Source organism: Nomascus leucogenys, chromosome 8 (genome assembly GCF_006542625.1).
Source record: "Nomascus leucogenys isolate Asia chromosome 8, Asia_NLE_v1, whole genome shotgun sequence".
Taxonomy (NCBI): Eukaryota; Metazoa; Chordata; class Mammalia; order Primates; family Hylobatidae; genus Nomascus; species Nomascus leucogenys.
The window spans coordinates 734,485-762,171 of record NC_044388.1 but is presented as its reverse complement, the minus strand read 5'-3'; the positions used below and the strand labels follow the sequence as shown (position 1 = coordinate 762,171).

The following is a 27,687-nucleotide window of genomic DNA, read 5'->3' as shown; positions in this document are numbered from 1 at the left end:
GAGTAGACCACTGCCTTCCTGCTTGGGCCAAGCCCTCTTTATACTCCTCTTAGCAGCAGCTTTGCTGACCGTCTTCTTGCCAACTGGCAGGGCTGAGGGTGCAAGGCAGGGAAAATCACAGGTGACATGGAAATACAAATGAAAATATTTCTTTTCAAGTAAACTAATATATTTGTTATTCGAAGACAGAACAAGGTCAGAGCTGAATTAATCATCTGCTTTTAATTGAAAAGCATCCAACAAACTCTTTTTCAGAAATAAGATGGAGAACCAGGGCTGGTTTTTCCCTAAGGGAGCACCTCTCATCATCCATCACTCTCTCATCGTCCTCAGTGGCACCATAAATGCAGAGACTTGCCCGTGCACTAGCAGCTGGAGGCCAGGGGGATAGTGCAAGAGTGGGGAGTGGTTAGCAAGGGTAAGGAAGACACAGCAACTCTCTCTGCCCGAAGAGGGAGATGGCACGTGCCCCCAGGATGCAGGCATAGGTGTAAATGCAGACACAAAAGCTAAGTAGATGCAGTGGAGAGAATTCTGGGGGAGGAAAGTACTGAGAAACAGGCTTGGGCCCTCTGAGATGGAGAACCAAGAAGGGGCTCCCAGAGGAGAATCTGGGGCAGGGTAGAGGAGGGGATCCTTGGGATGTGAAGACAGTCTGAAGGCTATGAGGGTAGATGGAGGGTGGAGGGCAGAGGGAGAATGAGGGTAAGAGCTGAGGTTCCTGCAGGAGATGAAAGGCTTTGTCCATCACAGTTCGTAGAGGAAAGAGAAAGGAGTTGCGGCCGGGCACGATGGCTTACGCCTGTAATCCCAGCACTTTGGGAGGCTGAGGCGGGCAGATCACAAGGTCAAGAGATCGAGACCATCCTGGCCAACATGGTGAAACCCCCATCTCTACTAAAAATACAAAAATTGGCCGGGCGCGGTGGCTCACGCCTGTAATCCTAGCACTTTGGGAGGCCAAGGCGGGCGGATCACGAGGTCAGGAGATTGAGACCACGGTGAAACCCCGTCTCTACTAAAAAAATACAAAAAATTAGCCAGGCGTGGTGGCAGGCGCCTGTAGTCCCAGCTACTCGGGAGGCACAGGTAGGAGAATGGCATGAGCCCGGGAGGCGGAGCTTGCAGTGAGCCGAGATCGCGCCACTGCACTCCAACCTGGGCGACAGAGCGAGACTCCATCTCAAAAAAAAAAAAAAACAAAAAACAAACAAACAAACAAAACAAATAAAAATACAAAAATTAGCTGAGCATGGTGGCGTGCTTCTGTAGTCCCAGCTACTCGGGAGGCTGAGGCAGGAGAATCACTTGAACCCGGGAGGCGGAGGTTGCTGCACTCCAGCCTGGAGACAGAGCAAGACTCTGTCTCAAAAAAAAAAAAATAAATAATAAATAAAAAGAGAGAGAAAAGAGTTGCAATGTGTCTTGAGGTGGGCAGAGGACCCTTGGGTTGGCCACAAAATGATCAGAGCCACTGCAGGCTCCAGAGCAGAGGACTGTGGGTGCAGCAGTCATGGTAGCAATGCATGGAGTTTGGAATTAGGCAGGGAGAAGCCAGGAACCTAGACAGAAGCAGGACCATCACCTGCCTACCCAGGGCTTTTGTTGTCTAAACACTCCAGAATCCAAGCTTCATGGCTGCAGGGGTGGGAGAGCCCTGGAAAATGCTCTTTGAAGGAATCTGCACAGTCACCTTTTCAGGGTCTTGAGCTGTTCAGAGGAGTTGCACATTGATGCTCAGATAACCTGAAGAGCTTGCTCTCCAGCCTGCCCTCCAGCATTCTGGCACAAAGTGGACCTCAGGGAAGAGGGGTGAGCTGCGCTAGGGAAACCGAGGCCTCTTTTGTCATTCTCCTCTGGCTTCCCTGCTTCCTCTGGCCCCTAGCCCCAGGATGAGGAGTCCAAGAGGAGGCTTGAGGGCCTCCTGAAGGTTACCTCTTGACATCACAGCAGGGCCGGATCACCTGAGGTCAGGAGTTCCAGACCAGCCTGGCCAACATGGCAAAATCCCATCTCTACTGAAAATACAAAAATTAGCCGGGTGTGGTGGTGTAATCCCTGTACTGTGAGCTATAATACCAGCTCCTTGGGAAGCTGTGGCAGGGAGAATTGCTTGAACCCTGGAGGTGGAGGTTGCAGTGAGCCGAGATTGTGCCACTGCACTCCAGCCTGGGCAACAGAGAAAGACTCCAGCTCAAAAAAAAAAAAAAAAAAAATTCTTAGGGTTAGGCACAGACAATGGCTTAAATTTTTTCTTTTTTAAAGACAGGGTCTCATTCTGTTGCCCATGCCAGAGTGCAGTGGCATGATCTCAACTCACTGCAACCTCCGTCTTCTGGGCTCAAGCGATCCTCTCACCTCAGCCCCTCAAGTAGCTGGACTACAGGTGCCAGCCACCATGCCCAGCTAATTTTTGTATTTTTTGTAGAGATGAGGTTTCACCATGTTGCCCAAGCTAGTCTCAAACTCCTGAGCTCAAGTGATTCACCCACCTCAGCCTTCCAAAGTACTGGGATTGCAGGCGTGAGCCACCCACCCGGCCAGACAATGACTTAAATTTTGAGGCATTGCATTTCTTTTTTTTTTTTGAGACGGAGTCTCGCTCTGTCGCCCAGGCTGGAGTGCAGTGGCGCGATCTTGGCTCACTGTAAGCTCCGCCCCCCGGGGTTCACGCCATTCTCCTGCCTCAGCCTCCCGCGTAGCTGGGACTACAGGCGCCCGCCACCTCGCCTGGCTAATTTTTTGTATTTTTTAGTAGAGACGGGGTTTCACCGTGTTAGCCAGGATGGTCTCGATCTCCTGACCTCGTGATCCGCCCGCCTCGGCCTCCCAAAGTGCTGGGATTACAGGCGTGAGCCACCGCGCCCGGCCGAGGCATTGTATTTCTTCTGACATTGCATACCAATTCTAGGAATGAATTCTTTTGAGATAAACACTGGTCGGGCATGGTGGTTCATGTTTGTAATCTCAGCAATTTGGGAAGCCAAGGCGGGAGGACTGCTTGAGGCCAGAAGTTTATCAGCCTGGGCAACATAATGAGACCTTGTCTCTACAAAACGTGAAAAAAACATGGCGGCACATGCCTGTAGTCCCATTACTCAGGAGGCTGAGGTGGGAGGATCCCTTGAGCATGGGAGGTCAAGGCTGCAGTGAGCCATGATTGTGTCACTGCACTCTAGCCCGGGTGACAGAACAAGACCCAGTCTCAAAACAAAACAAAACAAAAAAACAGGCAGAAAAATAAATGTTCAAGGTTGTGGGTTATAGTATAGTTTGTCACAAAGCTTGTTGCAAAATTGGAAAAAAGCTAAGTATTCATCAGTAGAGGAAGACTGAATAAATTGGGTTTAACCCTGCTATGGAATACTATACAGCTTTATTATTTTTTTGAGACAGTCTCTCTGTCACCCAGGCTGGTGTGCAGTGGCGCGATCACAACTTACTGCAGCCTTGACTTTCTGGGCTCCAGCGATCCTCCCACCTGAGCCTCCCAAGTAGCAAATTTCACTTTTTTAAACCTCACTTTTCTAGATCACTTGACTTTTTTCCATAGTATTACTTTAAAAAAAAAAAAAAACGGAGTCTCTCTCTGTTGCCCAGGCTGAAGTGCAATGGCACAATCTTGGCTCACTGCAACCTCTACCTCCCAGGTTCAAGCGATTCTCCTGCCTCAACCTCGCGAGTAGCTGGGATTACAGGTGCCCACCACCACGCCCAGCTAATTTTTGTATTTTTAGTAAAGATGGGGTTTCGATATGTTGGCCAGGCTGGCACAGTATTACTTTGGTAATTAAAAATAAGAATAAATTCTGGGACATCTAGCTATTTGTGGCAATGGCCCCAATACTCTTCATGTGGGAAACAGATCCCCAGAGAAGCCTAGCTCTTTAATGCTAGAGTGAGAGACTCCTAGAGCCAGGAGATAGTAGCACAGCGCTAGCAGCAGGGTTTTAAGAGGTAGGGGCCTTAGGTTAGCTGAGAGTGGTCAGAGGGGTGGGTTTTAAGGAAGAATACTGGTGTTGTTAGGTCCAGGCCAGGCTTGACTAAGGAAAATGCCATGAAGAAGCTAGTTTCTTGTTTGTTTGTTTTTTTGAGACAGAGCCTCACTCGGTCACCCAGGCTGGAACGCAACCTCCGCCTCCCAGGCTCAAGCGATTCTTGTGCCTCAGCCTCCCGAGTAGCTGGGATTACAGATGCCTGCCACCACATCTGGCTAACTTTTGTATTTTTAGTAGAGACTGGGTTTCGCCATGTTGGCCAGGCTGGTCTTAAACTCCTGACCTCAAGTGATCTGCCCGCCTCGGCTTCTCAAAGTGCTGGGATTACAGTTGTCAGCCATTGGTGCCCGGCCAAAGCTGGTTTCTTGAGCCTTCCCACCACTCCCGTCAGTGCCTTCTCCCTCTTCTCCACCACCTCCCTTCCCTAGTCCTCCCCTCATCCCTGAACCCAGACCTACTCTCTAGACACAGCCTGTGTCTCCCTCCTGCTGCATCTCCCACTCCCTGGGAGTAACTCTTGGCTGACTGCGCCTGGGAAGTGCTGTGCTATTTGGGGGCAGGTGGAACCTTCTTGACACAGCTGGGCACCTTGGTTGGGCTACATGTTTGGGCTACATCATATGATTGGGCTGGGGAGCTGTTGGGTGACACCATAGACAGTATGAGGGATACTGGGATCCACGTCCGGATATTTAGTGCAACCAAGAATTAGGCTGGGGTTAGGCTCCACGACTCCCTGTGGCTTACCGGACCTACCAAAGCCTCTCTCAATTGGGCCCCAACCCACTCTTGTACGGGGCTGAGTTACCCAGTAGGCACAGCAGGTGCAGTGCCTAGGGCCCATAGAAATGTTTTAGCTTCTTTTAAAACCAGAAGAAATAAAGTAAATACAATCAGCCTGGATAACATTCATCTTTATACCAACATAGTCATAACATTAATTTCTTTTTGAATGGAGCAAGAGCCCCGTGAAGGCTAAAGTGCCTAGGGCCCCTGAAATTCATGATGTAACTCTGATCTTCCAGCTTCTACACCCATCACTCCCTCACCCCAATGTCCTCTGGGTTTCTCAGACCCACTGGGGCCACATGTCCTCTGTGGCTTTGCTCCTGTCAGGCTGCTGCCTGTGTGACAACTCTGCTTATTGAGCCCTTCCCATCTGAGGACTCATCTTCCGAGGTCTTAGGTCAAACATTGCCATCTTTGTGAGGCCTTACCTGATTCCCTAAGTGGAAGGAATTGCTCCTTCTAACTCATCCAGCACCTCTTGGAGCATCTCCAGGCTTGCCATGATTTGCTTACATTTAGCATGTGAGTTCCATGGGGACAGGACCTCGTTTCACGTCTCACGTCTCCACATGCTTGACACAATACACAGGCTAGATTTAGGGCCAGAGAGCATTTGGGAACACAAGACAGTGGCCGTAACAACTTTTCAGATGTGTGTGGTTCTTCATAGCCCAAATCAACTGATTCAGCTAAGGGACAACGCAGGTAAGAGAACACAACGCGAGTTTCCTTGACCAATGCCAGAAAACCTTTATTTCCACTGAGACTTCTCATCCAATTCTCTTCTTTCCGGGAACTTTTTCCCTTCCCTACTCCAGGTCGTACCCTGGCCACTCTCTCCTTTCCTTTTGGCTGGCCTACCCCAGAATGTCTCCTCTGTAGGGTCCAGAAGGCTCTCAGGGATGTAGGAGGCCTCCTGCAGGGTTGAGCTGCTTGGGAACAAGAGACAGCTGTGGTCCCATAGCACCCTCATCTGGTGACATCCTGCTACTCACAGTCAAAAGAAGCCTTCCCAGATGAAATTGTAGTCCTCTGCACAGCCATGCTCTTCTTCCGGCAAAAGAGCCATGTGCAGTTGGCTCTGCTCCCCATGGGGGCTTGATGTGGGCCCAGCGGTGGATCAGCCTTCCAGACACACTCAACCCTGCACACTCTTCCTGCCGCCTCAGGCTTTCCAGGACCCTCCCGAGCCTTATCAGAGTCCTTACCCTCAGGGCTACTGATACCTTGCTGGGTGACCTTGGACAGATTCACTTACCTGGACTCAGTTTCATAATATGAAAGTGATAGGGTTGGGCTACGTGATTTTCACGTTGTGCTTCCAGACCATTAGAAGTTAGGGGCTGGAAGGCATTGCCTGTCCCTCTCTCAATTTCACTCATGCTACTTTGTTTTTTTTAAATCTACCTTTTGTATGGGGGCTTAGAAAAAAGGGTTCTGGGATAAACTTGAAAATCACTGGCTCCAGGAGCTTTCTTTTAACACTAACATCCCAGGATTCCTAAATGTGCTCTCTCCACAACGGCTACCTGGCCGTTTTTCCTTTTTTTTTGGAGATGGAGTTTCACTCTTGTGGCCTAGGCTGGCGTGCAGTGGCGCGATCTTGGCTCACTGCAACCTCCACCTCCCAGATTTAAGCAATTCTCCTGCCTCAGCCTCTCGAGTAGCTGGGATTACAGGTGTGTGCCACCAGGCCTGGCTAATTTTTATATTTTTAGTAGAGATGGAGTTTTACTATGTTGGCCAGGCTGGTCTCGAATTCCTGACCTCAGGTTATCCCCCCCGGCTCGGCCTCCCAGAGTGTTGAGATTACAGGCATGAGCCACCGTGCCTGGCCCTGGCTGTTTTCCTATGCTCTGTGGAGGCCAGCCAGCTAGAAATGATCAGAATGGAGGAACAGGGAACGAGAAGGCTGGTGGCAAGCAGTCTAGTGTTCTTGTGGTGCAGTGGAAGGAGCCCTGACTCAGCATTGAAGAACGAGCCTCAGTCTTGGCTCCAGCCATCTGCTAGCTAAGGGACTATAGACAAGCCCCTTTACCTTTTTCGTATCTGTAAAATGGGCACAGTGGTTTGTGTCCTGTCTTTCTCACAGGATTATTGTGCAGATAAAGTAAGATAAAGGACACCTGTCAGGGAGATGTCTGTAAACAGTTCTACAGACTTCGGGTAACAGCAAGGGAGGTTCTCTTAGACCTCTGATCCGTCTGTTAGAATATACTTTTTTTTTTTTTCCCTGAGATGGAGTTTCGCTTTTGTTGCTCAGGCTGGGGTGCAATGGTGCCGTCTTGGCTCACTGCAACCTCTGCCTCCCGGGTTCAAGTGATTCTCCTGCCTCAGCCTCCCAAGTAGCTGGGACTGCAGGTGCGTGTCATCATGCCCAGCTAATTTTTGTACTTTTAGTAGAGATGGAGTTTTATCATGTAGTCCAGGCTGGTCTCAAACTTCTGACCTCAGGTGATCCACCTGCCTTGGCCTCCCAAAGTGCTAGGATTACAGGTGTGAGCCACTGTGCCCGGCCAGAATATATCATTTCACTGGACTCTGCAGGTACTTTGGATGATCAAGGAATTAGGATATGGCTGTAGAAGTACTTTTTTTCTTCTTTTTTGTTTTTTTTTGAGACAGAGTCTCACCTGTTGCCCAGGCTGGAGTGCAGTGACACAATCAAGGCTCACTGTAGCTTCAACCTCCGGGGAACAAGCAATCCTCCCAACTCAGCCTTCTGAGAAGCTGTGACTACAGGCGTAAGCCACCATGCCCAGTATTTTTTTTTGCGGGGGGGAGGGTGGGCGTACAGATGGGCTCCTCACTATGTTGCTCAGGCTGGTCTTGAACTCTTGGGCTCAAGCCATTCTCCCACCTTGTCTTCCCAAAGTGCTAGGATTTCAGGCATGAGCCACTGTGCCCAGCCTGAAGTACTTTTCTTGAGCTCAGCATTGCTGCTCTGAACCCTCCCCCAGCTGCCTTCCCTACTTTGGAAGCCACTGTTTCTAGAACAGGAAAACGCTAGGCTAAATATATGTCCTAATGGTCTCTTCCGTCAGTGTGAAGGAAAGAAAATGGGCCCAATGTTGCTGCAAGGAGTAGGAAGGTCCTGCCTTTGCCACCCAGTGGGTTTAGAAATCCATCTTTACGGCCTCCAGAGAAGCTGGTGATCAGGTTCCCAGACATCAGCAATGCTGTTCCCTGAGGAGCTTGTGGGGGCTCTCTCTGGGGATGATCTGGGTCCTAGACAAAGAGCCACAGCTGATGGGGGTCATTGGGATTGCAGGGGGCCATGGCTGGCTTTTTGTCCTGGGATGTCAGGCAGGTACCAGATCCTGAGTTCCTGATGAGCTGATCCTAAAAGATGACAAAGCAAAAGGTCAATCTGGGCCACAGACCTCTAACAGTGCTACCGGGGACAATGCGTTGGGGTACAATTGATAAAAGCCAAGGGAACCCCACAAGGCACAAAGAAGACACTTCCCCATTCCTTTCCTGCCCTCTCATGAGACACATTCCTGAGTTCCCACCTCTATCTGGTGCCAAATCCCCATCCCCAGCATCAGCGTGAGTGGATGAAATAGTGAAAGACAAGACCATGGGCTGAGAGAAAAATGCTTTCAGGGCCTTCCCCACCCCCAGATGGCCAGGCTCAAAGACCCAGGGCCACTGCTCCACCTCCAATTTTCTGCCTTGGATTATGTTTAGACTGCTCCCTTCCCTGCAGCCTCCAGGTTAGGTTCCTCTTTCCTAAGCTGGGGTGGAGTAGGGAGGCTCACTCAGGGTGCTGGCTTGAGCTCAGCATGGTGGCGGTTACAGGGCATATCCTGGAGCAGTGTGGTGTAATGGAAAGAGCCCGTGCTTTCAATCAGACCCATCTGGGGCTAAATCCCAGGCCTGCCATTTACTAGTGGTGGGTCTTGGGCCAGTCACAGACATGCTGGGCTTCCTCCGGCTCCAGCTCATCTGTAGAAACAGTGACTATTCCTGCTTGGAAAGAGCCTCTGAAAGATTAACTGGACCCAGGTATGTGAGTGCCTAGCTTTGAGCCTAGGACACAGAGGACAAGCAGGAACTATAAATGACTCTTCACCTTCTTCTAATTGGGTTCAGCCTAAAAATGCTTCAACCATGGCAGAGCTAGCCAGGAACCATAACCTCTCACCCCATTTTTACATCAGTCATCACCAAATACCCTTTAAGCCTCAAGAACCCTGCCTGTGGCCACGCCCACACTCACCTACCTTCTACATTGCTCTACTCCACCCCATGGCGTCTCAGGAAGAAAATGAAGAAAATATAGAGGGGCCGATGTGGCCTCAAGTTCTTTTTTTATTTTTTATTTATCCCAAGATGGAGTCTTGCTCTGTCATCCAGGCACTGGAGTGCAATGGCACGATCTCAGCTCACTGCAACCTCCGCCTCCCGGGTTCAGGCAATTTTCCTGCCTCAGCTTCCTGAGTAGCTGGGATTACAGGTGCCAACCACCATGTCCAGCTAATTTTTGTGTTATTAGTAGAGATGGGGTTTCACCATGTTGGCCAGGTGGTCTCAAACTCCTGACCTTGCGATCCACCCACCTCGGCCTCTCTAAGTGCTGGGATTACAGGCGTGAGCCACTGCACCTGGCCTCAAGTTCTTGATTCTGAGCTTTCTGGACACTGACTCACCTGGGCCAATTCCCATTCCTCGTCCTTGGGGACCTGGCTATTCTTGCCAGTGAAGTGACAGCTCCTAAGGCCCAGAGCACCCTTGCTGACATGTAGACACAGCTGCTTTGCGATGTTGTGGCGAAGGTCCCTCTGAGTTGTGTACTCAAAGTACTGGAAATCAAGACAAGAGAAGCAGGTGGAGAGTTCGCCCCCAGCCTTCCAAAGCCACCTGCCCTGAGCTGTCAACCATGCATGGTCTCCTGGGGAGGAGAGTGAATGTGAGGCCATGCCAAGACTTTACTCATTTATGTGCTGCCTTCAGGATTGTTACCATATCAGGGTTATACTGGAATTATATATATATATTTAATTCTTTTTTATGAGATGGGGTCTTGTTATGTTGCTCAAGCTGGTCTCAAACTCCTGAGCTCAAGTGATCCTCCCACCTTGGCCTCCCAAAGTGCTGGGATTACAGGTGTGAGCCACTGTGCTTAATCACATTTCCTTTAAATTAGATTAAAATTAAATTTAACTTAGCCTCATTTTAAGTAACATCCGTGAAATCATGTGATATGCTTGTTCTATTTTTGCTAATACATTACTATTAAAATAAAAAATGTTCTCCAATGCACCACCGGAAATCATCTTGCAGGCCAGTGGTATAGGAAACTACTCTAGAATGACTGTCTTCACCTGCATATACCAGTGGGCTTGTTTAGTGGCCCACACCACTCCTTTCCCTGCTCCAGCTCTGTTTTCAGTGCCTCTCACTTACTAGTGCTGGGCACCTAGTTTTGGGGTCACTGCAAGGTGGTAGGATCAGAGTGGTAGCTTCTGGGCAGAGGATGCATTGATGATAGAAGTTGAGTGTAGGTGATGGGATGTGCTCGAAAATTTTCCACCCTCACCTCTAAATATCCCCCAGCAGCTAGCTTCCTCAAGCCTCCTCTGATGAACAACCCTCCCTCCTATCCCCTTCTCACGCCCAGCACCAATGCCTCGTTCTCTCCGGATGTCCCTTATTCAGACCTTGTGTGTGTTATGCCTTCTCCGACTGGAAGCTTCCTGAGGGCAGGGATGGTATCTCCTCCCTCCCAGTCCTCAGGAAAGGACTCTTTAGGGTAGAGAAAAGGAGCCGGTGAGGAGAGGAGATGCTCCAGAGTTGGGTGGGCTGCATACCTGGTTGCCGCCAAGGCCGTGGCAGGAGTACATGATGAGGGGCTTCCCCCCACGGTTGTTCTCACCCACATCCAGGCATTGGTTGGTGCCGAGGTTCTTGATCTGCAGAAGGGTGAGCAGAGAGGGGAAGCAGGATGGCACAGTCAGGAGGTTCCTCATGTGTGATATGGGGCCCCACTGGAACAAATTCCAGTCAACTGCAACACATTTGCGTGGCTGGATTTCCCCCGTCATTTCTCTCCTCTGTGCGCTAACCCACATGCCTGGAGCTAACAGCAAAGTGAGCTGCAGAGCCCCAGAGGGTGGAAAGGGCAGGACTGAACCCCTCTGTGGGGCAGGCAGGGAACCTCCCAGGACGCCAGGTCCCTGGAAGAAGCCCTCAGCACGTGGGAGTTTCCTTATAAGCAGTGGTTCTCATATGTGAGCCCTGGACCATCAGCATCACCTGGAGACTCATGAGAAATGCAAGTTTTCAGATCTCCCCTGAGTCCTTCTGAATCAGGAACTCTGGGGATGGGCCCTAGCATTTTACCGTGCCTTCCTAGTGATTCTGATGCATGCTAATGTTTCAGGACCACTGCTTGTGGGTTGTTTTGCCCTTTATAAGGTTTTTTGCTATCTCTAGAAGCCCCAACGTGGCCTCTCAGTCCTCCTCTTGGATAAAGGAGGGTGCAGGGTAAAAGTTAATTCTTGTTAGTCATCCATCTGTGGGGTCAGTGGTCTTGAACTTCTCCAAGGGGTGCTGTCGTGATGGGCAGGCAGGTTGGTTCTCAAGACTTACGGCACCATAGAAGGTGGGCGTCAGGTCAGGAACAAACATCTCTGGGTAGACATTGTGCAGGTACCAGGAAAAGTTGTGACAGTGCAGTTGTTCCCTCAGCTGCAGTCGTTCCGAAATGTCACCGAAGGATTTCTGTCAACCAAGCCAGCCTCCTAAGGATCAGTTCCACCAGTTTTTTTTTTTTTTTTTTTTTTTTTTTTTTTTTTTTTTTTAAGAGGGAGTCTCACTCTGTTGCCCAGGCTGGAGTGCAGTGGTGCAATCTCAGCTCACTGCAACCTTCCCCTCCTGGGTTCAAGCGATTCACCTGCCTCAGCCTCCTGAGTAGCTCGGACTACAGTCGTGCACCACCACGCCCGATTAATTTTTTATTTTTAGTAGAGATGGGGTTTCACCATGTTGGCCAGGCTGGTCTCATACCCCTGACCTTAGGTGATCCGCCCGCCTCGGCATCCCAAAGTGCTGGAATTACAGGCGTGAGCCACCACACCCAGCCAGTTCCACCAGTCTTTGACCTTCCTGTCTGGGCTGAAGTACTGCAGATAGCATGGAGCACCTGGGGCTACTGTCTCTCATGTTCATTCCCACTCAGGACCTGTTAAAGCTACTGGCCCACCCTCACATCCAATTGCAAACACCCCGCCTTAGCTTTGGAGTCCCCTGCTTATCGGTCCATCTCCTGTGACTCCCCAGACAATCATGTCCCACTCCCCAATGCCGAGGCTCTCAGAGCCATTCCTCCTGTAAGGGGCTCTTCCCCCAAATCTCCTTCCCCTCCCTTCCCCTGTGAAGGGATGCAGAGACTCTATGCCTAGGGACAACATTCTCTAGCTTTCGAAACCTACGTGCCTTGTGGCCTTCTCCTGGGCTCTAGCTCACAGGGCCCTGAGGGTGAAGGGAGGCGCCAGGTGGTAGAGATGAGGTGGGTCCCAGCCATTAGGCCCATGAACAGGGTCTGGGGGCCATACTTCTCTTCATCTAAACCTCTCCGAGAACCATTTCCTCTCACCTCTTGGGCCATCTTTGCTGCCTGCAGATTTCTCCTATAGAAAATCTTCTTGTAGCTGTCCATCCAGACCTCCGCCAGGCGCACTTGATTGCGAGCAATGACACTAGTGCCCTTGGGGAAGGTGTGGGGGCTCTTGGTCCGGAACACGTGGCCTACGACAGAGCAGGGGATGATCTCCAGCTGGCCCCCACACTGCCACACCTGATGTAAGAGGAGACAGGACGAGGCCTTCAGCGGGCTAGGTGAGACAGTCTCCCCATAAGCAGCTCTATTCTATTGTAGGGCACCAGACCCCAGGTCCAAGGACTTGGGCAAATGCTGCTATCTCTCCCTGGAAAAAAGGATACTGACTAGGCTTCTTCCTAGGCCATGACTACACAACCCCAGGCTTTCTGATGTTGGTTCACTCTGACTTAAGCACAGGGAGACTGCAGCGTCCTGTGTTTACCAGGGCCCACTTTAGGGAAAAGCCTGCTGCTTAATTTTTGTTACCTGTGCCTGTATACCTACTCTGAGCTCTGATTACTTGGCTTTTTGACCTGGAAATGTGAGTTTATCAGCTCGCTCAGGTGATAAAAACCAGAGCATCAGTCTGTTAATAGCAAGGATAGTTGGCTGCTAGGTGGCTAGTGGTAGTCACCTGGGCCCTTAGCACACTGGCTGCCTAGGAGGGTGAACAGAGGTCAGAGGCTCATGGAGGAGCCTAGGATTGGGCCGCTGGGAGTTGGGGTGACTGGCAGGTGACCCTTTTCTATGCTGGTGGGCTGACTGAAGACATCCCTCCCACTGGTTTCTTCTCTTGGGTTTTAGGTGAGAAAGTATGTTGTTACTCATTTTAGTGTGGCAGCAACAGAAATACATCATTGTTATAGTAACAGCAGGCATCAATTATGTGCTTAATACGCATCAGGCACCGTGAGAGGTGACTTCATAAATGAGCTCATCTACTTACTAATTACTTTTCCATGGCATGGAGATTTGTGTGGGTTTCATGGAGAGGTGATCCTTTCTTCCTGACCTAATTCTGATTTGCCTAATTCCTGGAATCTCTCACAGTTCTGGGGTCCACCAGAGTTGGGGCCACCATCTTCTCTGACTGTTATGAAGGGCTTATCGAGCATAGGTAGGGAAACTTCAAAGGTTACCAGGGCATGTGTCCTTTGAACTGGGAAGGGGAGCCTGATTTTTCCAGAAAAAGGATGATGACTGGTTACTGATCTGTTTTTTTTTTCTAGCCCTAATTGTGAACATACTAACCTGTTTCTATCTTCACCCTAACCCTTTACCACAGACATCGCACAAGAGTCCACAGTCACCAGATGTCCAGTCCTCATTACCCCTATTATTCCTTCCCTCTGAGAAGTTTTGCCCAGTAGTTTGTTTTGAGCTGTCCAAGCTGATTGCCCAAGCCCTACTGCCATGGACAGGGGAAGCAGAAAAGAGGCAGAGCCACATTGGGAAATAGCCACCCTTTCTAGTTCAGTTCCAGATGGGATGTCCCTGATGCCACCTCTGCCTGAGAGATGTTTCTCAAGCTGTCCCCTGGGATGTTGTGGTTCCCCCCAAAGCCCTCTTCACTCTCACCCGGAAGGACATTTCCACGTTCTCCCCTCCCCAGATCTCCATCTGATTATCATAGGTACCGATGTGCTCAAAGTAGGACTTGGAGATGGAGAAGAGGCCACCAGCAAACGTCGGGGATCTGGAGAGACAGAGGGAGAAGCGTGTGCATCTTCTGGGAGAGGAGGAGCGGAGCCTGGCAGGGAAAGCTGTTTGTGGACTCCCTTCCTAACCTGCTTCCCCCTCCTTTCCTCTTTCTCAGGACGTGCAGCCCCTCATCCACTAACTCACTCATCATTTAGCTTTTACTATGTCCTCTTCCCCTTCTAGGACCAGGTCAAGGAAATATGTAATTATCCTTTAAAAGGCATTCATTCATTTGTTCAACCTAGGATGCACGTAACACTGGCCACCAGGGCCCGTGCTACATGATGGACACACAGAACGGGGAAAGACAGATCCTATTCCCCCAGAGCTCAATCTAGTCACAGAGGTTAAAGCTACCATTAGTTACTTTTTGGCAGCAAAGTGCCTGGAGCCTAGGAGATACTCAACTTTCAGAAGCTGTGTGAAATTGTTTTTGAAAATAGGCAGGATTCAAACCATGAATGAATGAATGAATGAATGAATATTATCAGCTGGGCTGACTCCATTCTGTTTCAGGGGCCCTGCCCTTCAGGGACTATTAAGCCACAGTTTTAGTAGGTGCCTAGCCCTGGTGATTTACACTGCTTGAGAAACTGTAGATTTGGCGAGAAGTTGCCAGTTGCTTTTAACAGAGAAAGCTGATAAGAGGCGCTCCTGGAAACGGTGGAAAGCCAGGTGAGATCAAGCTCAATTTGGGCTATAGGGAACATTTAGAAGGTTATAAAAAGATTCTGGCTTTCAGGCACAGACAGGGAGGTGTGGACTCAAGATAAGATAAATTGACAAAAACATCTAATTCCTAGAATTTAGATACCAGGTTGCTTCTAAGAGGGACTGGGCTAAGCATTAGGGTATCCAAGCGGACCCGGGGAAGTATAAGCGAGATGGAATGCTGGGGTGGGGGCAGGGGAGACAGGGCAGGAGCACAATCATCAGCTGTTGGCTTCTGTGTGGGCCAGCCTGGCATGGCTAGGCCTTTGCTGCCCTCAGTGGGCGGCTTCATGTGGTACAACCAAGCAGAAAGATATGGAAACCCCTGTAACCCCAGAACCTATCCAGGTGCCTTACACACAGCTGGGGCCCAATCACTGTTCATTGAGCTGATCCATCAAGGTGACTACACAGGAAAGTGACCCTGGTGTTACCCTGTGGTTGCTCTTGTCTCCCCAAAGTTGGCTCCTGCAGCCACTTTCTGGAAGGAATTTCAGTTGGGAAACCCTCTGAAATAGCTGGCTTCCTATCACTTTGGAAGAGGCTCTGGCCTCTCCTAGGGGTCTTAAACCAGTCCAAGTAGCACCCTGAGAGGCTCAGAGAGTGCTGGAACTGCAGAGGAGCACTTGGAAGCCAACCTGCTTCCTCCGCCACAGGCCCTTTGAGAGGTCTTCCAGACCGAGAAGTCACTGATGGATTAGCCATGAGGGCAAACCCTGCATGGGAAGCTTCACTGTAAATTCACAATCACAGGCAACCTCTAGTAAACACCCTGTATGTCCTGGCCTACCCCTAGGATCCCCCAGGTCCTCTGCCTCTCCTCTTAGGCTCTGGTTGGCTTGAGATGGGAGGCCGGGAGGGGACTGTCAGCGATCCTGCTGGGGTGGGGGTGCTAAGTGAAGAGGCTAGGCAAGCCATGCATGCTACCGGGGCATGTGGGCCAAGGAGCACATTCATTCCTCAAACACTGGAGCTTTGTCTTCCAGTTGTACGGCCCTTGGACATTGAAGCCTGCGACGTCAGTGATGGGTGGGGGCCAGGTGCCCTCTTTCTGACTGTGCTGCTGTGTGCCTGGTCACTGGCATGGGGGTGGGGGTGGGGATCTGTTGCTGTGTACACCAAACAAAAGGCAGCTATGAAACAAGCATCAGGTCAGTGGAAAGTTACAATTTCTTTTCTTTCTTTTGCCTTTTCCTTTCCCTCTCTCCTTCGAATGGAGACAGAGCAGCTGGCTGTTCAGGATCCGTGGGATTTCTCCCTGTGGCATTCACCTGAGTTCCTTTCTACCGGTACTCTGAGCAGGTTTCTTTTTTTTCTTTTCTTTTTCTATTTTAAGAGATGGGGTCTTGCTATGCTGCCCGGGCTGTTCTTAAACTCCTGGGCTCAAGCAATCCACCTAATCCACCTCAGCCTCTTATCTAGCTGGGATTACAGGTGTGGGCCACTATGCCTGGCATGGACAGCATTTTTTAGGATTCTGGACATGTGGAGAGGAAGAAGCACTAATCCTTTCCTCCTTTCAAACCTTCCCTCTTATCTCTGGCTACTGTATCTCCAACCTCTGCTTCCCTCCGTCCTGGATGTATATTCAGTTGAGCCTTAAGTATACTGGCCAGTCTAAGATAACAATGACACAAATAATCCCAAACCACAGGCTATACTAAAAGTCACTCCTCAACTTGGTTTGTCTGAGACAACTGTTAAAAGAAACTTACAGTCTCCAATAACACCAACAGGCAGCCTGGAGAGGGGAGGATGGGGTGAGTATAAGAGGGGAAGGTGAGCCCAGTGGGCATTAAACAGTGGGTTGACTTCCAACTGTCTACCCTGCAGCCCAGGGGCTGGCACACAAGAGCCTGTGGGCAAAATCTGGCTGCCTGTTTTTAGAAGCCACTGGGGCAGAAAATTGTTTTTACATTTTTTAATGTTTGTAAAAAAAATAAAAAATAAGACAAAGAATATGCAGCAAACTATATGTGGCTGGCAAAGCCCAAAATATTTATCATCTGGCCCTTCACCAAAGAAGTTCAGGGCAACTGCTACAAACTTCACGCTGCAGAAAATGTGTCTATTTTCTTTTAGTATATTCTCAGTCTTTTCAAAGACAGTCACCTGGGGGCACACACCACTCCCTCTTATTACAGTGACTATTCCACAATGGCCTCCATCACATCTCTTGCCCCATCTGCAAGCATGGGCCACTCCTTTTATGTGTAGGGAGGAATAAACTAAAGACTGTATAGCCCTTAGTTCAGTGCCTGGCACATGGTAAGTGGTGAAAAAGAGCAAACTGTCGTGGTGTGAGGCAGTGCAGTGCCACGGTTAGGGCCAGACAGGCCGGGAAGGGTGTCCTTGCTCCACTGTTGCTAGCTGCATGATCTTAGGTCAGTGTTTATCACTGTAAGCCTTCGTATTCTCACCTGTAAACCAGGCTAATAATCATTGTACTTGCTTCATAGGGAGTGAGGATTAAACACAATATGTCAAGTGCTTGATAGAGCACCTAAGAAATGTTGATGTGAGATGGCACAGGTTCCTGGAACTGGGTAGGACTGGGGCCAGGTTGGGGGCTCACCAGGCTGCGGTCCTTACTTGATGGGGTAGGTCTCATCCTTGCGCCTCTGCTTCTCATGTGGAGGAAGTGTTTCCCAGCCGAAGGTCAGGCTCCAGTCAAAGTTGCCTCGGCTATGGACTCTGCCCCTCTGGACGGGCTTGGCGAACTCAAAAGTATTAAGGTCGATGGTGACGATGTCTGGGCTCACCACCACTGTCTTGTCCTCAGCGATTCGAGCCAAGAGGGGCTCCAGCCAGCCGTGGAAGCACTCACCTGCAGGCCTCAACCAGGAGGCAGCAGTCAGGGTCCTGCCCACAGCGGAGCCCAAGCTGCATCCTGGGGGGAACGCCCAGGAGGATAAGAGACCGTCCACCTACTCTTGAGTTACAGGCAGCAAGCCCCACAGCTGCAGGGAGCACACAGAATTTCCTAAAACCCTTCCACCACCCCTCTACCCCCAAAGGCAGAGACAGCTTTGGCAGGGAGAACGGAGGTCTCAGGGGAGTAACATGGTCAACTCAGATGACCCAAAAGCACAGGGAGGCCCTGGATGGTATCTTCAGGGGTTCCAGCTGATCCATTGGCTCAGCCCTCCGGGCCCACGTGTGGATTTCAGAAGAGGGTGTTCCCCCTCCCAGGGGCATCTGCATGTCAAATTTCAGCCCTAATTGTAGAAGAATAATCTCTTTCATTTGTCTAGCTCCTTGAGATTTTCAGCGAGCTTCTGCATGTATTACTTCATTCGGCCCTCAGAGTAATAGTTCTGTTCAGTAAAGTTAGTATCCTCATTCTTATTTTACAAATGAGGAAACTGAGGCTGTTAGTGGGGCAGGGTCAGAATGCAAACCAAGAATTCTGACTCCAAGTCTAGAGCTTCCCCTAATATATCTCACCACTCCTAGGGAAAATATTTCACCCTCCACAACAGTGGGGAGGTGTTTTGGTTTTGGGCAAGGAGGAGGCCTTCCTGGCTCCATGTTGCCCTAGAAGAAAGCCCCAAACAAGCCAGTTCTCAGTCATAACAGGAGGCCTCTCTGAGGGGCCAAGCTCAGAGCAAGGTGCAGATGGGGAGTACAGGGAGGGATGAGTGTCTGGGGCCCCAGAGCACACTTCTAGTGATTTTGGGGTCACCAGTTGTTTTAGGGATGTTTGTCCTCTTGATGAAACATCCTTGGGATTGGGGTGAGAAAGGGGTAGAGGCAGCCGGAATGGGTCCCAAGCCTCCTTCACTCCCGGAACAGAGAACAGGAAGGGGCCTTGGTGAGGCTGTAGCCCTGGCTCATTCTAGCAGGGAGGGAGCCTCCAGGTTATGCCCAGGCCGGTGCCCTGGTACTCACAGTGGGCATCCAGGAACGTGAGCACCTCTGCCTGTGCCACGCTGGCCCCCAGCAGCCGGGCGGTGATCAGCCCCTTCCGCTCCTCCTGCCGCACCACCCTCACCACCTGCAGCTGCTTCACGTACTGCTCCAGCTTCTCCTTTAGGTGCTCTGGAAGGGACGGTGTCATTGTGGCCAGTCCACCACTTTGTTGTATACCCAATCCCCTGTGGGCACCAAGCTAGGGGCTCTCAGGCCTCTAGCAGGTCTCAATTTTAAACCCCCAACACCTGCTGCACTGAGCCATTCCACAGAAGCCAGAGCTGGGGAAGGAGGTTAACAGGGAAGATGGGGAGAGGAAAGAAAGAAGCCCTGTCTGTGGTCAAACCTGCCTCACCAGGGCTCTGGCTCTGTGGTGCTAGATCCTATGCCTGGCTGGGCACCCTCTCTAATGTCAGGGACAGCACCTCAGAGTTGTGTTTCTGTGGTCACATATCAAGTACAAACTTTGTTGTTGTTGTTGTTGAGATGGAGTCTCACTCTGTCACCCAGGCTGGAGTGCAATGGCGTGATCTTGGCTCACTGCAACCTCCACCTCCTGGGCTCAAGTGATTCTCCTGCCTCAGCCTCCCGAGTAGCTAGGACTACAGGTGCATGCAACCACGCCTGGCTAATTTTTATGTTTTTAGTAGAGACAGCGTTTCACCATATTGGCCAGGCTGGTCTTGTACTCCTGGCCTCAACTGATTCACCCGCCTTGGCCTCCCAAAGTTCTGGGATTACAGGCATGAGCCACCACGCCTGGCCCAAGTACCAAATTCTGACAGAGGCTCTCAGACGCCTCCCTCAGTTTCTCCACCCTCTCAGCCACCATCTTCCAGAGCTGCGATTCCACATCTCCATTGCATGGTTGTTTTCCAGTGTCTAGGATTCCCTGTCTCCCAGGCTCTTCACAGTAACGTCGATGGGTGGGCATACACAAATGGTGACTCCTTGCTTGCTGGATCAGCAGCAGGACATCTGACTCTAATCCCCATTGTAACCTCCTCTGCAGATAGAATTCTTTAAGGTGAAAACATGCCTAGCAGCTTTTTAATTATATTAAGAAAGTACTTGCACCAAGCACCTACCATAGACAAGGCACAGTGGCAAGCCCAGCTGGCTTGACCATTTGTCCCAAGGAACAAACCACCCAGAAGCAAGGCTGACCAGGAAACAGGCGATTCCAGGGCAGGTGATCCGTGATCTAACAGAGGTAGTGCTGGGGTGTGGGTCCCAAAGAAGGGCCAAATCTCCTGGATTTGAGGAGCAGGGAAAGCTTTTTGGAGGGAAGATGTCTCTACTGAGACCTCCAGCTCCTTTCAAAGAAGAGATTAGTTCATGGCCCTGTAATTTAGTCTGAAATCCTCAGAGCATTAACAATAGCTCTATTCTGGCTGGGCACGGTGGCTTACTCCTGTAATCCCAGCACTTTGGGAGGCCAAGGCAGACGGATCACTTGAGCCAAGGAATTAGAGACCAGCCTAGCCAACATGGCGAGACCCTGCTGCTATTAAAAATACAAAAATTAGGCTGGGCATGCTGGCTCACGGCTGTAATCCCAGCACTTTGGGAGGCCGAGGCAGGTGGATCACTTGAGGTCGGGAGTTTGAGACCAGCCTGACCAACATGGAGAAACCCTGTCTCTACTGAAAAAACAAAATTAGCTGGGCATGATGGCGCATGCCTGTAATCCCAGCTATTCAGGAGGCTGAGGCAGGTGACTCGTTTGAACCTGGGAGGCAGAGGTTGCAGTGAGCCGAGATTGCGCCATTGCACTCCAGCCTGGGCAACAAGAGCGAAACTCCATCTCAGAAAAAAAACAAAAACAAACAAACAAAAGTTAGCTGGGTGTGGTGGCGCACACCTGTAAACCCAGCTACATGGGAGGCTGAGGCAGGAGAACTGCTTGAACCCAGGAGGTGGAGGTTGCAGTGAGCTGAGATCATGCCATTGCACTCCAACCTAAGTGACAGAGCAAGACTTGTCTCAAAACAAAAAACAAACCAAGAATAGCTCTATTCTGAAGCAGTCCATCTCGAAACATACCGAATTCCAAACCTTACTATGTTTTACTAACTGCCATTTTGGTTTATCTCTGCCACGATTCTGTTCTGTGCAGAATGGAGTTGGCTGCAGTTTTAGACGTGGGGGACAGATGTGACAATTGTGTGTCCTTTTCCTTTTGGACTGTGGGACCAGCCCAGAGCTTGGGCCTTGCTCTGAAGGCAGCATTCTACAAACGGCAGGTCCTGAAATTAAGCAGCTTAAGGGGCTGCACGCAATTGATCTCCCACAAATGCACGCACACACGCACACGATAACCCAGCACTGAGCTGGAGTGTGTGCCGGCGTGGGTGAGGTAGGTGTCTTCATGGTAACTTCTTTATTTAATCTTCTCTATGAGAGTTAATGACTCTATGAAACAGGGAGTATTGTCCCCAGTGTTTATAGATGGGAAAAGTAAGACTCAAAGTGACTAACCCAGGGTGGCAGAAGCACAAAGGGCAAGCAGATCCCAGCAGGTCTGCATGTGAGGACTGCTCACCTTCTTCCTCCAGGGGAAGTGAGGTCACGGACTTTTTTTTCTTTTTTGAGACGGAGTCTGGCTCTGTCGCCCTGGCTGGAGTGCAGTGACACAATCTCGGCTCACTGCAGGCTCCGCCTCCCAGGTTCATGCCATTCTCCTGCCTCAGCCTCCCGAGTAGGTGGGACTACAGGCGCCCGCCACCACGCCCAGCTAATTTTTTGTATTTTTAGTAGAGACGGGGTTTCACCATGTTAGCCAGGATGGTCTCGATTTCCTGACCTCGTGATCCGCCTGCCTTGGCCTCCCAAAGTGCTGGGATTACAGGCGTGAGCCACCACGCCCAGCTTTTTTTAATTTTTAAATTCTGGGGCAGATTAAGATGAGAAGGCCAAGGACTTAATGCACCCGAGTTTCAAGGCGGTCTCTGCTTCCTCTCGCAGTCGCCCAAGGCCTTTCCATTTCCCTGTATGTGAGATCCCAGGAGGGAAAGGGAGAGAAAGGGGTTTGTTGAGGCTGTTCTTCAGTCACTGCCCTGGAGAGTGGCGCCTAGGAGAAGGAAAGTCTCTATAATTTGGAATTTCAGCTGTTTCCTTCTTTTTTTTTCTTCTTTTTTTGGAGACAGAGTCTTACTCTGTCGCCCAGGCTGGAGTGCAGTGGTGAGATCTCGACTCACCACAACCTCCACCTCCTGGGTTCAAGAAATTATCCTGCTTCAGCCTCCTAAGTAGCTGAGATTATAGGCACCCGCCACCACGGCCCACTAATTTTTTGTATTTTCTGTGGAGACGGGGCTTCACCGTGTTGACCAGGCTGGTCTCGAATTCCTGACCTGAAGTGATCTGCCCGCCTCGGCTTCCCAAAGAGTTGGAATTACAGGCGTGAGCCACCACGTCCTGCCTGCTTTTTCCTTCTTTGATCCTACTGGACAGATGGTGATTCTGACATGGTGCTCATTTATGAATGTATTCTTCAGGCAGTCATCTGAGGAGGGGGCTGTATCTTACTTAACTCCAAGAATGAGGCCTCTTATCTCTGGGGGCCAAGACCTCAGGAATCAAAATCAGCCTCATGCAGCAGCCTCAGCCCAGCAGTCACTACACAAACATCTGCCAATGTGCTGCCAGGTGCCAGATGCTGTTCTGGGCAGGGAGGGGCCTGGTCTGGGTCCTGCCCTTTGAGACTCATAGTGCACCTGCAGCGCCGGGTGCTGGCCCTGACAGGAAGGAGGGAGGAAGCCCAGGCTCCTCAGCATGGCTGCTGTTTCCCCGAGAGCTTGCCCAGCTCTGTGCACAGGAAGTTCACGGTAGTGGAGATAACCCAGGGACAAAACATCATAGGAAGTGGGTTTTGTGGTGAGAGACAGTGAAGCACTGAGCTGTGAACCTCAGGGGGGCCCCGAGCACTACAAAGTCCTTCTCCCACGCCTGCCTTCCAGTCTGGCAAGGCCAGACCCAGGGATTCTCAGCCCGAGAGGCTCCCAGTCTCTGGCCTCAAGCCCTTCTGGGGGGACAACTCCCCTAAGCAATGCCCCTCGTGATACTCCACCTGTCCCACCCCCAGACCTACTGCACAGACCCAGAACTGAGGAGACTGGAGCTGGGCATGGCTGCACCAGTGAGCCCAGCCACACACTCATGTCCCCGCAGTGACATGTTCACCTAAGTTCCAACTTAGGTTCAACACCCCACCACGCTAACCAGCTTCAATCCTCACAACTCAAGTCCACAAGACCCCTGGGACGCCAACACAGGCACCACACTCAGTTCCATGATCTGAAATGTCACGCAGATGGCTCGCAGGGCTTCCTTCCTGACCTTGCCATCTTCACTTGGTTGTGGAACAAAATGGAAAATTCAACATATGCCCAAAACGAGCTCTGAATTTCCCCTGCAAATCTGCCCCCCAGTCTCCCTCATGTCAGTACATGGTGCCAGCATCCCTCCAGCTGCTCTAACCTGGGAGTCATGCTAGAATCCCCCCTGCTGTCCGCTTCCACAATCAGCACATCTGCAGGTACTGCCAGCTCTCTCTCTCTCATCCCCATAGTCACTCCAGCAATCATGTCTGAACTGCTTTTCTGCCTTCTATACCACTCTCCTCAATCTATTCTTGACATGGCAGCTACTATGAGAAGTAAAATTCTCTCTAAAAATCATAAATCAGATCATGTCACTACAGCGGCTTCAAATTGTACTTAAAAACAAATCCATGATGTTTCCTTGTGGAAAGGTATGATGGTTCCTTAAAAAAAACTAAAGCTAGAATTACCATATGATCCAGCAATTCCACTTTTGGGCATATACCCTGAAGAACTGAAAGCAGGGACTTGGATATTTGCACACCAATATTCACAGCATTAGTCATGATAGCCAAAGGAGGAAACAGCCTCAGTGTCCATCAGCAAATGAACAGACAAACAAAATGTGGCGTATACATACAATAGAATATTATTCAGCCTTAAAAAGTAAATTCTGGGCCGGGCTTGGTGGCTCATGGTGGCTCACGCCTGTAATCTCAGCACTTTGGGAGGCCAAGGTGGGTGGATCACCTGAGGTCGGGAATTCGAGACCAGCCTGACCAACATGGAGAAACCCCATCTCTACTAAAAATTCAAAATTAGCTAGCACATGGCTGTAATCCCAACTACTTGGGAGGCTGAGGCAGGAGAATCACTTGAACCCAGGAGGTGGAGGTTGTGGTGAGCCAAGATCGCGCCATTGCACTCCAGCCTGGGCAACAGGAACGAAACTCCGTCTCAAAAAAAAATAAATAAATAAAGTAAATTCTGACAGATGTTACAACATGGATGAATCTTGAAGGCATTATGCTAAGTGAAATAAGCCAGTCACAAAAGGACAAATACTGTATGATTCCACTTATGATAATCAAATTCATAGAGACAGAAAGTAGAATGGTGGTTGCCAGGGGTTTCAGGGAGGTCAGCGTGGAGAATTCATGTTTAATAGGTACAGAGTTTCAGTCTGGGATGACAAAAAATAAGTTCTTGGCTGGGCGTGGTGACTCATGCCTGTAATCCTAGCACTTTGGGAGGCTGGGAGTTCGAGACCAGCCTGCTCAACATGGTGAGACCACATCTCATTAAAAAAGGAAAAAAAAAAAGTTCTGGAGATGGGTAGTGGTGATGGTTGCACAATAATGTGAATGCATTTAAAATCAATAAACTGTGGACTTAAACAGTGAAGATGATACATTTTATGTCATGTGCGTTTTACTACATACACACATGAAAAATCCAAACACTGCCCGTGGCTTACAGAGGTCTCATAATTTGGTCCTGCTAGCCTTTTAAAAAATTATTATTATTATTATTATTATTATTATTATTATTATTATTATTATTTTTTGAGATGGAGTTTTGCTCTTGTTGCCCAGGCTGGAGTGCAATGGTGCGATCTCAGCTCACTGCAACCTCTGCCTCCTGGGTTCAAGCAATTCTCCTGCCTCAGCCTCCTGAGTAGCTGGAATTACAGGTGCCCACCACCATGCCTGGCTAATTTTTGTGTTTTTAGTAGAGACAGGGTTTCACCATGTTGGCCAGGCTGGTCTCAAACTCCTGACCTCAAGTGATTCACCTGCCTCGGCCTCTCAAAGTGCTGGGATTACAGGCGTGAGCCATGGGCCCGGCTCCTTACACCCACTCCACCAGCACTCTTTCTGCTCCCTGGCTTACTTTGTTTCAGCCACACTGTCTTCTTTCTGCCTCATTAACAAGTCAAGCCCCAGGCCTCTGTGTTGGCTGCTCCCTTTGTAGAGAGCACTAAGAGTAGTCTTTCCTGGCTACTCGGGTGAAAAGAGCTCCCTAATTACTCACTCACTGACCCATTGCCCTGCATTCTTTTTTTTTCCCTCTAATTTAGTTAAGCTGGTGGAGTGTGCCAGACAGGGAGGGAACACTGGCTGCTGACCTAGCCACTCAGGAATGAGGTCTGTGCCCTGGTTCTGACTCAGAGGTGGGGAAGAAAAAGCCCCCGAGCTCAGCACGGGGTCTCCTCCCCCATAGTATCAAATGCCCTTAGACTCAGTCTCACAGGGCTGCTGTTGGGTGCCTGGAGTGGAGGACAGAGAGCAGGGACATTGTATTTCGGCAGAGACACGGTCCTGTTTGTGTGTGTGTGTAATGAGAGCTGGTTAATCTGATCAAACAGTCAAACACGTAGGAAATTTTATCCCACTGTGGACGGCAGAGATTTCTGACCATGGATCTGAGGTCTTTTTTCTCCTTTCCTCACTGAACTGAATGTTGCTTAAAGTATCTCTAGCGTCTGAAAGCCCTCTGGGTAGGGTTGTTTATCATAGGGTCCACAAATTCCCTGGAATTAAATGCAAAAATGTGGGTTTTGCATATTATTGTAGGAAGTGGTGCACTATTCTAGGGATTTTAACAGATTCTGAAACGATGCCAGGACCCAGAAAAATAAGAATGACTAGCTTAGGTTTTTCAGGCAGGTGATTGTTTTGTTTTTGTTTTTGAGACAGGGTGTCGCTCTGTCACCCATGCTGAGTACAGTGGCATGATCAGGGCTCACTGCAACATTGACCTCCTGTTCAGGTGAGCCTCCCACCTCAGCCTCTCGAGTAGCTGGGACTACAGGCACATACCACCATGTCCAGCTAATTTTTTATTTTTTTGTAGAGACAGAGTCTTACTATGTTGCCCAGGATGGTCTTGAACTCCTGGGCTCAAGTGACTTTCCCACCTCAGCCTCCCAAAGTGCTGGGATTACAGGTGTGAGCCAGTGCGTCCTGACTATGCAGATGATTTAGAGATGCTGGAATTGGCCTTAGAAGAGAGTCCAGGGCAACAAGTCCAGGACAGCCAGAGATAAGGTGAACGTGTGTTTGGTGGCCTGCTAGGGGCAGGCGCTCTGGAGGAGATACTGGGGCTACTGCCAACTCTGCCCTACTGAACACAGGCTACTCTGCCTGTTAAATGCTGCCTGTGCCAGCCTGGCATTATGTCACTTGTCTAGCTAGTCAGAGGAGTTGCCTACTTGGGCACTTGCAGCTCATGGAGTCACAAAATTTAGGGTGAAAAGTTAACAGTTTAGAACCCCCATGTTGAAGGCTACAGGAGCCCACCTCTTGCATCAGCGTGACCTGGATGTGAGACACGAAGTCAAAGGAGATCACTTTGGAACTTTAAGGCTTAATGAATGCCCTGTTGGATTTTCGACTTGCACGGGGCCTGTAGCCCCTTTGTTTTGGCTAATTTCTCCCATTTCAAATGGGTGTATTTATGCAATGCCTGTACCTCCATTGTATCTAGGAAGTGACTAACTTGCTTTTGATTTTACAGGCTCATAGGGGAAGGCACTTGCCTTGTCTCAGACGGGAGTTTGGACTTGGACTTCTAGATTAATGCTGGAATGAGCTAAGACTTTGGGGGGACTGTTGGAAAGGCATGATTGTGTTTTGAAATGTGAGGACATGAGATTTGGGAGGGGTTAGTGGTGAAATGATATGGTTCGGCTGTGTCCTCACCCAAATCTCATCTTGAATTGTAGGTCCCATAATCCCCACATGTGGTGGAAGAGACCCAGTGGGAGATAATTGAATCATGGGGCAGTTTCCACCATGCTATCCTTGTGATAGTAAGTTCTCATGAGATCTGATGGTTTTATGAGGGGCTTCCCCTTTTGCTCGGCTGTCATTCTTCTCTCTCCTGACACCTCATGAAGAAGGACATGTTTGCTTTCCCTTCTGCCACGATTATAGGTTTCCTGAGGTCTCCCCAGCCCTGCAGAACTGTGAGTTAATTAAACCTCTTTCCTTTATAAATGACCCAGTCTTGGGTATGTCCTTATAGCAGTGTGAGAATGGACTAATACACTCCAGTACAAGGGATTCAGGTGAAAGAGCTTCCGAAGGATGGGTAGCATAGGGTTAGGAGGAGAAAGATAACGAATGAAACCAGTTTGAGAGGAAGGACTGCTAATATGCTTGCTTCCATTCCATACAACCTTTCCATTGCTACAAAGATTCCCTAGAGATCACTGCCAAGCTCCTCCCATCTCTGCCAAACTCTTCACCCTTTCCTTTCCAGAAGCCTAATCTATACATTCCTTGTCCACCAGACCCTGTCATTGCATCCCTGATACTTGCTTGCCTTGATTTATGTATTTTTTTTTTTTTTTTTTTAGAGACTGGGTCTCACTCTGTTGCCTAGGCTGGAGTACAGTGGTACAGTCAAGGCTCACTGCAGTCTCAACCTGCCGGGCTCAAGCAATCCTTCTACCTCAGCCCTCCAAGTAGCTGGAACCACAGGCACATGCCATCGTGCCCAGCTAACTTTTCTATTTTTTTATAGAGACGGGGTCTTGCTACATTGCCCAGGCTGGTCTTGAACTCCTGGCCTCAAGCAATCCTCCTGCCACGGCCTCCCAAAGTTCTGGGATTACAGGCATGAGCTACTGTGCTTG

General features: G+C 49.9%; 1 protein-coding gene across 2 annotated transcripts in view; it reads right to left on the bottom strand.

Annotated features, from left to right (window-relative positions):
• Window positions 1-5,509: 5,509 nt before the first annotated feature.
• GALNT6 (polypeptide N-acetylgalactosaminyltransferase 6) overlaps window positions 5,510-27,687 on the bottom strand; it is a 40,062-nt gene continuing 17,884 nt past the window's right edge. For both annotated transcript variants that reach the window (XM_030816533.1, XM_003252125.3), the window contains 8 exons: window positions 18,700-18,849; window positions 17,401-17,635; window positions 13,975-14,092; window positions 12,391-12,591; window positions 11,385-11,516; window positions 10,604-10,705; window positions 9,443-9,595; window positions 5,510-8,129 (listed from right to left, as the gene is read on the bottom strand). In XM_030816533.1, the coding sequence (XP_030672393.1) occupies window positions 8,016-8,129; window positions 9,443-9,595; window positions 10,604-10,705; window positions 11,385-11,516; window positions 12,391-12,591; window positions 13,975-14,092; window positions 17,401-17,635; window positions 18,700-18,849 (1,205 nt within the window). In that variant the 3' untranslated portion in view covers window positions 5,510-8,015. The remainder of the gene's footprint in view (window positions 8,130-9,442; window positions 9,596-10,603; window positions 10,706-11,384; window positions 11,517-12,390; window positions 12,592-13,974; window positions 14,093-17,400; window positions 17,636-18,699; window positions 18,850-27,687) is intronic.